We start from the raw sequence: 11,482 nt of genomic DNA, 5'->3' as shown, positions 1-11,482 counted from the left end.
ATGAGGGAGAAATTTGAGGGGCGAACCCATGGAAATAGTCTTAAGTGATCCCCTTTAAAAACAAAAATTTGTGTGACACCGAAAGACGTGACACTGTAGGCACCGAAAATTTATGCGTCACAATCTGGATCCATCCATTCATTTCAGCGCGTTAAATTCGTTTAGCAAAACAATTTTTTGTAATACTTGGGGTCTAGGTAGAAAGACATAAGCGACTGAAACGACAGTAAGCCTATTGTATATTTTAATTCCGCTTACAATATAACTTTTTGGGCTGTAAAGTAAGAGCTCTACTTGTATTTGGCAGTAACAAGTAAGGTGGGATTCATTAGTAAACACGAAGAAGTCCAGAAGTGAGTTGAAAATGTGAGAGAAGCGTCCAGATAGGGTCCCAAAGACTCAGACCATACTGGAACCACTTGTAAGAAACGAGCCGTTATTGGATGTGATTCGTTGGGACGTCGGTCGACCCTAGTAGCTGTGTGGAGTACGGTAGAGACGACTGTGCTGCCGCGTCGGCTAGGCAGCGGCTATCTCGTGGGGCCCCAGCACGGCCCTGGACGGAGCCAGGTCCGGCTCGCGGTCGTCGTCCACGATGGAGATGTCCCGGAGGGAGGGCCGGCCGCTGTGGCTGTGGCGGCAGCTGCCGGGCCGCGACTTGGAGAGGCGCGTCAGCAGCCGCGGGCCCGTCAGCAGGATGAGCACGGCCCCGGTGGGCGCCGTCAGCAGGATGGCCAGCACGCACGTCATCTTCACCAGCTGCGCGTACCGCAGCTCCTCCTCGGAGCCGCCGGACGCCTGCACCTTCTCCAGCGGCTGCAGGCACAGCGCCGCCTGCGGGCAAGCCGTCACACTTACCGTCACCGAAAACGTCAGCACTGCGAAGGTATCGTTAGAAGTGGAACAAATTCAGTGACCTAAACCCACAGAAAGCAATAAGTCGGCGAAAAACAAGACACAGCAGAGGAAAATGAGATGGACGGTACGACACTGCGAGAAGAATTTGACAGGGCACTGAAAGACTTAAGTCAAAATAAGGCCCCTGGAGTAGACGTCATTTCCTCAGGTTTACTGAGGTCCTTGGGAGAACAGTGGGCTGTAGTAAAATTTGCTGTTTTGAAGAGCGCGCCGCAGCGCGTAGTGTGAAGCAGTCGCCCTCCGTTTCTGGCAGTGGCGCCGCTGTGGCAATCGCAGCTTTGGTGTCTCCCTCTGGTGTGAAAGGGGAAAGGTAGCGTGTTCACTGCATTTAAGGGGCGCTATAAGCTCGCCAGGGGCAGTCTGTCAGGCCAGGTGAGTCTGTCAGTCAGTCGGAGGCAGTTGGTCAGGCAGGGCAGTCTGTCAGTCGCCGAGTCTGGTTAGTAGGTCAGCCAAGTTAGTCTGGGTCTGTCTCTCGTCCGCATTGGTGAGGCGGTGAGTGTCTGTCTGTCGTCCGGAGTGCTAGTATGTGTTGGGCCGCCAGTCTACTCGAGTTGGCTCAGGCAATGGGCATTGGCGGTTGGATCGGTCGGTTGGTCGGTCGCGCACTGGGACACAAGATGACTTGTCCGCCTGGAGCGTCGGCGCATGTGAGGTCGCCACGTGAGTCCAGTGGCCGCGCCGTATAGCGAGGCGTAGTGGCTTCGCGGCCGACACGAGAGCAACAGGAGCCAACCCACGACACCGGGCTGGCCGGCTCGAGCTGCGACGCCGTGAGACGGGAGATCGGCGCGCCTTCCTGCGTCCGTTGAAGCGGCTGGCAGCAGACGGTTCAGGAGAGCGTTGGGAGTGCTGCGCCAGTTCTTCGCCAGACACCGCAGTTTATGAGAAGTTAAGTGATTCGTGATACGTTGTTTCATTTACTTGTTAAATTCTACTTGTTTTCTTGGTCAGTCTCTCGTCCCCAGCTTGCTCGTCTGTCTCTCGTTCGCATTTGTTAGGCAGTTAGTGTCTGTCTGTCGGTCTGCCGTACATTAATAGCTGCTTCTGTCATGTTTGTCGGATTCGGTGTTAACGAATTTATTGCTTAAGGTGTAAAGGCCAAATTCCTTAAATATGTTTTTATCTTGCCTATCATCTTGCGAGGTGGTATATGTGTAATGCAGAGCATGTTGGTACATTTTATGTAAAACTGCATTTCATGGATTTTATTTAAATGGTCTTTTAGTATATAAAGCTGCCACCCTTCCACCTTAAGAGTTCTTTTAAAAACAAGTTGCACTTTCGGTGGCAAATAATTTTTAGTGTGAGTGTTTTGTACCATTTCCATCCCTCTTACGGTGTGCATAGTTTATGTGTTTGTGTGAGTTGTTAAAATTTTTTAGTTTAAAGTAATCTGGTGTGTTGCAGATTTGCACCAGTGTAGTCTTTCAGAGGTTGTTGTGAGCGGTCGTGACTACGGCCGTGTTAAAAGGGAGTGGCAAGGTTCTCAGCCCGAAAGCTCATACTATCAGAAAAATTTGTTATTTCTGCCTCTGAATAAATTGTAACTTGATATTTACAGGGTGCTTTCTGATTATAATTTTAAATCTGTTTAAAAAAGGGCTTTCGGGAATAAAATTTCCATTTATTAAAAAAAATTAATTTCTTTCTTCAGTTACCATTAGCAACTACTTCCACGCTCACATAGTGTGATTAAATGTGTTAATGTTCTTGATGAATAGTTAGTAAATAAAGTAAATTCTTTAAGAAAAGATTTTGAAAGTAAATCCACGTTCGTTGTACAACAGATGCTGTTGAACATCTGTATTTGAACAGGTGTCGCCAAATTAAACAGTGAAGTATAGCTAACGTAGCTCCCGTAGATATAATGAGAAAGGGTTTCATCTGACTATGGAATGATACTAAAGCTCACAGCAAAGTCCTGTTTATTGCTAAAATATATGGACTTAGTTCTGAACGTAGAATACATAATACAAGAAATTATTAAGGTCACAATGGTACAAATGGATTATTAAATGTACAGGACAATACGTTGCCACAGGTGCGCGGAATTGCAAAGGAAATGATAATGACGATGTGTAGTTAGCTGTATCCACATAAATTGCTAATGAATCAGAATTAGCTAACATATAAAAGGAAAGATCCTGAGAAATAAATATGAGCACCAATTCCGTTTCCTAAGCCCATGCGGAGTTCACTAGCTAAGTGCACGAATTTATTCAGAAGAGCAAAACTCTAGCTCGTAACAAATAACCTCACGTTCACATCGTCTCGTCAAGCATAAATGCTACACGTGCTTGCCGTTGTTGTAAAATCCTAATGCAGAGAAAGGCTGCAGTGATAGGTGAAAATTACAAGTTTGGTCGCACTATTTATCATCGGCTCTGAGACAGTCTCAAAACGGCCATCATCCAAAGTGTTCTCTGCTGGAAGTGGAGATAAGGCGAAATCCTCCCTCTCTGTAGCTCTAGAACGAAGTTCCCTTATCCACACCTACCAAAATCTTGCTGGTTTTCCAACACTGTATTCTCATTAGCCAACCTCTGTAGACCTTCTGAGTTCCATCCAATGAAAAAACTCATAAAAATACAAGCGATCTCCCTCCTCTTAAGAGTCTGCTATGATTAACCAGTAACACACATTTCTTACTTAGGGTTGGGCAGAAAGCAGAAATTCTCTCAAACTGGGAAACTGGTTTCACGATTCAGCCAATGATAGTGACTGCACGTAGACACTCGCTAGTTCTCATCCCCGCTACAAAAATAGTTTTGGTGAGCCAATCATGGGCTCCCATATGAAACTTAAACAACAATTGATGCTAACCTCTTTTAAACCCAGCATTTTCCTCTCACTCTGAGTGCTTCATGTTTTCCCATCCCCTTGAAGATCTCAACCTTTTTAGAAAGTGTTCTTTTCAGTGGTTTTCACAATCCGAGGTGGTGCAGTGGTTAGCACATTGCACTCCCATTGAGGAGGATGACCGTTCCAATCCGCGCCAAACCATCCAGAAATCATTCGAGGGAAATGCCTTAATGGTTCCTTTCAAAGGACATGATCGATTTGCTTCCCCAGCCTTGAAACTTTCTGAGCTTGTGGTCCATCTCTAATGCCTTCAATGTAGACAGGACATTAAACCGTAATCTTTCTTCCTTCCTTCCTTGCAAAGAAGTCAGGTGCTGGCAGTACTGTATGTAACAGATCCATCAATATAATAAGCCAAGGCTGTTACGTATCGACAAGAATGAAACTAATGGAAAAAAAATTCCCAAGACCAAGAAGGAGCTGTACGACGTAAAAGGAAGTTGGTAGGGGTGTTTCTACATCCGAATGGTGATGTCTGTTCAAATTGCTCTCCAGTCGCATAAGAGTGGCGCTAGTAGTGCCACTATGAGGATGCAAATCAGGTTTGTTTTAAATACACGCTGTAACGGTCATGAGCGTTGTTACCTCTGAGACTGGACGTGGTTGCTCAACAATGTCTTTAAAGCGACAAAGACGCCATTATCAACACCTCACTAAGCTTGAATGAGGTCGTGTAATAGGGCTATGAGACGCTGGATGCTCCTTCTGCGATACTGCGGAAAGGCTCGGCAGGAATGTTGCCACTGTACATGAACATGACTGCTGGCAGCGGTGGTCACGAGAATGTATGATCACAAGAAGACAGTCCATCGGACGGCCACGTAGCACTAGAGAGAGGGGCAACCATAGCGTTCCGTATGGCCATGGAGCATCGCACTGCATCTACCGCAGCAGTCTAAGTAGCAGTTGGCACATAGTGACATAATGAACTGTTAAAAATCGGTTATTCCAAGGACAGCTCCGAGCTAGATCCCTGTGGACCCCAAACCACCACCATTTTCAACGTCAGCAGTGTGAAGCGAGAGATCATTGCAGGGCAGGATGGAGGTGGTTGTGTTTTATTATGAAAGTTGATTCTGTCTCGATGCTAGCGGTGGCTGTGTGTTGGTTAGAGGGTAGCCAGTTGAAGGCCTGCAACCAACCTGTCTATGTGCTAGACACACTGGACCTACACCAGGAGTTATGGTCTGGGGTGCAATTGCGTAACAGCAGGAATACTGTCGTGCTTATCCCACACAACCTGACTGTAAATCTGTACGTCAGTCTGGTGATTCGACCTGTCGTGCTGCCATTCATTAACAGAATTCCTGGGGATGTTTTCCAACGGTATGACGCACTCCCACATACCGCTGTTGTAACCCAACGTGCTCTACAAAATGTCGACATGTTGCTCTCGTGTGCTCCATCAGCAGATCTGTCTCCAGTTGAGCACATATGGGACATAATCGGAAGACAACTCCAGTATCATCCACGAACAGCATTAACAGGCATCACGGAGTCGTATTACAGTGCAGAGTATTTGCTGTGTTGCTTACGGTTTCGTTAATCCAAATCCACTACTACACTACGGAGACAACTCAGGACTAAATATTGGAAGCCACTACCTCAAAGACAAACTGTTCCTACACTTTTCAGAAACTGACTGTATATCACATAGGACGCCAGGTCAGGGTCAGCCAGCAGTCTCTGATGCAGCAATTGAACCAGCTCGCCAGCTTCCATTCCCCTTGTGGGTAAATGAGCCATACAAACTGGAACTGTTGCATATCTCCATAAAAATGTGCCGACTTCGAGTGCCGACTGGCCAACTCGGTCATCTGCTTTAACGCCAATGGACTTCTACGTATGGCGTCGAGTGTTTGTTTCTCTGCTTCCGGCAAACGTCGACGAGCTGTGACAACAGATAATACAAGCAGGTGGTATCATACACTAAGACTTACTTCGTAGGATCACTGTCAGGAAACCGATTACAGATAGGACATCTGTAGTACTACAAAGGATAGCCACATTGAACGTTTGTAGATAAAAATTCATGATATACTGCATTCGACGCTGTATCAAACGATTCTAAAGTTATTTACCTTTTTCACATTTAAAAGTTACTTTTGCATAACTAATTTATAAACATGCACGGGTCACAGCATATCGGCGATTACGCATGGTCTGCCGTGTCTAGAATGGATCTCCAGTATCGTAGAGGCAATGTATTTACAAGTGTAAACCTCGTAAACGTGTAAATGGACGTCGCGACGCCTCCGCAGAGCCATACAGGGTTTTCGTCGTTCCACTATCAGCTAGATTGCAGCCGATTTGAATGTAGATCGTCAGGAGCCCATTTCCACCGGGACGATATGGAGCCAAATACTCGGCATAGCGCCAGCAGCCGACGACTGACCTCACATTTAGGGTCTTTCCTTGACGTTTGGTCTTTCAGTGTATTTTCAGAAAAGTACTTTAATCAATTTGTTTGTGAGGCCATCATCTGCAGGAAGTATATGAATATTCTTTTTATAGATTTAAATGCCATAGTCCAGCTGCAGATATTTTTTCTCCCCCCCCCCCCCCCTCCCAACTTGTTTCGCCTTTTACGTTAAGGTATCTTCATTGGACTTATTCTGGAATGATACAGTTGTATGTTTATATGAGATATTTGCGATTTAAGGGTTTACATGCTAATTTTTACATAAATGAGTTACTACTTGCAGTTATTTGTTTTCCTTGCTGAAATCTACGTTTCCTCTCATCTGGTCACAGGTTAAAGGCCGCTCTGTCACTTCACTTACGAAACGTGGACGCATTTCCACGTTACGATCTTTTTACACCATAGTTTCCATATTTTGAATGCTAACTGTTGTGGAACACTACAACCAGTCTGGCACTATCAGGAGATTTCCTAACAAGGACTGTGAGTTTTATTAATAACTGCGTGTTCACTTGATTTCTCTCTTCTTATACCGTCGTTCGGATCGTATGGATAATAGTAGTAAGTACCCCTGGCGTAGAGAAACAATTGAAAGAGTCCGAAATAAATAAATCGTTAGGTTCGGATGGAATCTCAGTTCGATTTTACGATGAGTATTCTACGGCATGGGCCCCTTACTTAGCTTGCGTTTATCGTGAATCTCTCGCCCAGCGCAAAGTCCCAACTCACTGGAAAAAAGCGAAGGTGACTCCTCTATATAAGACGAGTAAAGGAACGGACCCAAAAACTTACAAACCAATATCTGTAACATCGGTTTGCTGCAGAATTGTAGAATATATTCTGAGTTCTAACGTAGTTAATTTCCTAGAGGCCGAAAAGCTTATGACCACGAATCAGTGTGGTTTTAGAGAGCGTCGCTCGTGTGAAACTCAGTTTGTCCTTTTCTCAAATAATATACTCTGAACTACGGATGAACGGCAACGATCAGAGATTCCATATTTCTAGATTTCCGAAAAGAGTTTGACACGGTATCCCACTGCAGACAGCTAACGAAGGTACGAGCACACGGAATAGGTTCCCAGAAATGTGAGTGGCTTGAAGACTTCTTAAGCAATAGAACCCAGTACGTTATGCTCTACGGCAAGTGTTCATCACAGACAAGGTCATCGTCTGTAGTGCCCCAGGGAAGTGTGATAAGACCGTTGTTTTTCCCTACATATATATAATTGATCTGACGGGACAGAATGGGCAGGAATCTGCGGTTACTTGCTGATGGTCCCGTGGTGTACGATAAGGCGCCAAAGTTGAGTGACAGTAGGAAAATACAAGACGATTTAGACAAAATTTGCATTTGGTGTGATGAATGGCAGCTAGCTGTAAATATGGAAAAATGCAAGTTAATGCGCATGAACAGGAAGAACGAACCCGTAATGTTCGGATACAGTAGCACTATTGTCCTACTTGACACAGTCACGTCGTTTAAATATCTGGGCTTAACGTTACAAATGAGATGGAGCCAGCATGTGAAGATTATGGCAAGGAAGGCGAATGGTCGGCGTCGGTTTATTGGAAGCATTTTAGGAAAGTGTGGTTCATTGTAAAGGGCACCACATGTGGGACGCTAGTGCGATCTGTTCTGTTTGGGATCCGCACCAAGTCGGGTTGAAAGAAGACACCCAAACGTTTGAGACGCGGGCGGCTAGATTTGTTACCGGTAGGTGCGAACAACATGCAGGTGTTACGGAGATGCTTTCGGAACTAAGATGCGAATCTCTGGCGCAAATGCGACGTTCTTTTCGAGGAAAACATTTGAGAAAATTTATAGAGAACAGGTATTTGAAGCTGACTGCAGAACGATCCTACTGCCGCCAACATACAATGCGCTTGAGGGCCACGAAAATAAGATACTAGAAATTAGGGCTGATACGGAGGCATATAGATAGTCGTTTTTCCCTCGCTCTGTCTGCGACTCGAATAGGAAAGCAAACGGCTAGTAGTGGTTCAGGGTAACCTCTGTGACACACTGTATGGTGGCTTGTGGAGTACATGGAGACTGGCTTACGTAAGTGTTGTCAGTCTAACGAAGCAAGCATTGAAACCTAACGACTGTTCATTTCTGATTTCGTTCTCTTTGATAGATAGATAGGTACTGTAGATAGATAGATTGGTAGAATGAGAACAGAAATGAACTGTCTTACGTTTCATCACATAATTTGTTAGGTTGGCAATACTAACGTAAGCAAATCAGATAAGACGAGAGAAATAAAGTGAAGAAACAGTTACGATCAAAATGAGATTTTCACTCTGCAACGGAGTGTGCGCTGATATGAAACTTCCTGGCAGATTAAAACTGTGTGCCGGACCGAGACTCGAACTTGCGAAATTTGCTTTTCGGGGGCAAGTGCTCTACCATCTGAGCTACCCAAGCACGACTCACGCCCCGTCCTCACAGCTTTACGTCTGCCAGTATCTCGCCTCCTACCTTCCAAACTTTACAGAAGCAAGGTTCGCAGGAGAGCTTCTGTAAAGTTTGGAAGGTAGGAGACGAGATACTGGCAGAAGTAAAGCTGTGAGGACGGGGCATGAGTCGTGCTTGGGTAGCTCAGATGGTAGAGCACTTGCCCGCCAAAGGAAAATGTCCCAAGTTCGAGTCTCAGTCCGGCACACAGTTTTAATCTTCCAGGAAGTTTCAGTTACGACCAAAAATCACAGTCCTCGTTAGGAAATCTGCTGCTAGTGCTAGATTGGTAATAGTGTTCCACAATAATTAGTATTCAAAATACAGAAACTACGGAACAAAAAGATCGTAACGTTAAAATGTGTCCGTGTTTCGTAAGTGATGTGATGTGACAGAGCGATCTCTAACTTGCGACCGGATGAGAGAAAACACGGACTTCACCCAGAAAAATGAATAACTGGAGCAGCAATTCATTTCTGTAAAAATTACCACGGGAACTGTTTTCTAATTTACAAATATCTTATATAAAAACAAAACTGTATCATTCCAAATTAAATCTACTGAAGATGCCCTAATGTAAAAGACGAAACGCGTCTGGAGGAAATAAAATACGCTGCAGAAAGATAGAGAGACCTTTAAATCTATAAAACGAGTATTTTAATCACATACTAATTTTTCGAATTCTGATTGCACTAAATCTTAGTTTTCCTATTCCGCTGGTTTATCTTGGCTTCGTCTAGATTTGTGCACACTTGCGCATTTGTTGTCCTCAACGTTAACACCGTTTCACCATGTTGCTCCTCCATCTAGAAAACGCAGTTCTCAGGCTATTGAATGTGCTCCACGAAGCGTGTAGTGGGTGACATTTGTCTTGTGTGGCCAATTCTGGGTTGTCTGGGAATGTTCCTTTTCAAAACTGAATACATCTGGCTTTCAGGGAGCCCATTGGCTTTCGGGGAGTCCAAACAAGACACGAACGAATAAAGTGTCAGACTAACGGAAGACCAATCTGACGTGCCGCAGAAGCGTAGAAATAAAGACTGTGTGAATTGAGTTTGACAGATAAAGGGACAAGAGAAGCAATTACGGTATTGCGCTTAGTAATGAAAAGAAAAAGAAAAATTAAGACTATTAGAGGCGTTTGTGGACCTAATGGGACCCGTCAAAAATATTGGGCAGAATAATATTTTAAAAGTTTCCTGAAGAAAATACAGTGCCACACGTGTAATTTACAATATCCAATAAAACATATGAGCATAACAACAGTGAAAAAAAGACAAGTTCTTTTTAAGGAAGATTCATCTTGGCGCCACTGTTTCCTGATTTCCACGGGTAATGTAAGGCGAAGGAAGTGCAAGAAAAGTTTGGACTATGGGCACAGGTGCAAGGGGAACGGAAACAAATACCATTACCCTCGTGCCCAAAACAAGGACTTGAAAATAATGTTGAATGGAGAGGACACACTGGTTAACACAAAACATTGTTGAAGACACACAAATATAAAAGATGAGAGTGATAAATATTATAGTAAGGAACTTGTTAACTCTTAAAACTGGTAAAGGAATAGTAAAAGATATGAATGAAATCTGCTATCCAGGAAACGACATTATGTTAAATGGCCGAAGCATGGAATACGGGGGTTATCCGGAAAGTAAGGAGCGATCGGTCGCGAACTGGAAACCACAGTGAAAATCCGATGAAGTTTTGCACAGGTGTGTTGGGCAGTGTCTCTAGTATGCCCGTCGATCGCGTCACATCGTTCTTTTTAGTTCTGAGCACACAGGGAGCACGTAAATATATCTAGAACAATAGTGTCTCCCGCCAAGTACGAGGCCTGGTGAGAAATTTCGACTGAATCTATGCAGCCAACATTATATAACTGTAGAGCGTTTTCTTCTTCGAGACAATGCTCAAAAAATGGTTCAAATGGCTCTGAGCACTATGGGACTTAACAGCTGTGGTCATCAGTCCCCTAGAACTTAGAACTACTTAAACCTAACTAACCTAAGGACATCACACACATCCATGCCCGAGGCAGGATTCGAACCTGCGACCGTAGCAGTCGCACGGTTCCGGACTGCGCGCCTGGAACCGCAAGACCACCGCGGCCGGCAGACAATGCTCAGCCGCATTCTGCAGGGGCAATTAAGATGCTCTTGCATCGTTTTCAATTGGAAATGTTTGATTACCCACAATACAGCCCGCAATTGTCTCCCTCTAAGTTTCATCTGTGCTCACATGAACCATTGGCAATGAAGACAATGTTTTGGGTCGTACAACGAGCTGTAGGCCAGCGTAGAAAATTGGCGGAAAGCACTGGCTGCTGCCTTCTGTAACGATGATATTGGAAAGTTGGTACAACGCTACGACAAACGTCTAAGTCGGATCGGCGACTATGGAGATAAGTAGCTGGAAGTTGTAGCTAACTGTTGCAAATAAAACAGTTTTGATTTTCACTGTGGTTTCCATTTCGCGACCTATCGTTCCTTACTTTCCGAACAGCCCTCGTACATCACAGATATATTGGAAAGGGCGAAGAAAATTTCGTCAGCAAAAGTGTTCCAGTGGTACCAAATGGTGACGTGGAATTTTGAATGCTTCTGAATGTGTTACAGTACAAGAGAAGAAGAAATTGGAAACATCTGGAATGTGATAATCGATAAAGATGTTAAAAAATCTACGAGTGGATGAAGTACGACAAAAAGACGCACTAGAAGGAACTAATGAGGGAAGAATTCTTTTGAAAACTGTTATCAGAAGGTGAGTCAGGTTTGTGGCGTAGGCTCTCAGGAATAGGCTATGCAAGAAATAATAGAAGGGAG

General features: G+C 44.5%; 1 protein-coding gene across 1 annotated transcript in view; it reads right to left on the bottom strand.

Annotated features, from left to right (window-relative positions):
• Positions 1–304: 304 nt before the first annotated feature.
• The window catches only part of LOC126456626 (sodium/hydrogen exchanger 9B2-like), a 299,137-nt gene continuing 287,959 nt past the window's right edge, over positions 305–11,482 (bottom strand). Inside the window, exon 13 of the mRNA XM_050092369.1 lies at positions 305–834. Within this exon, the coding sequence (XP_049948326.1) occupies positions 520–834 (315 nt within the window). The 3' untranslated portion in view covers positions 305–519. The remainder of the gene's footprint in view (positions 835–11,482) is intronic.

The sequence above is a fragment of the Schistocerca serialis genome, chromosome 2 (genome assembly GCF_023864345.2).
Source record: "Schistocerca serialis cubense isolate TAMUIC-IGC-003099 chromosome 2, iqSchSeri2.2, whole genome shotgun sequence".
Lineage (NCBI taxonomy): Eukaryota > Metazoa > Arthropoda > Insecta > Orthoptera > Acrididae > Schistocerca > Schistocerca serialis.
Note: the sequence above shows the minus strand (reverse complement) of the source record. Positions and strands in the feature narration are given on the sequence as shown.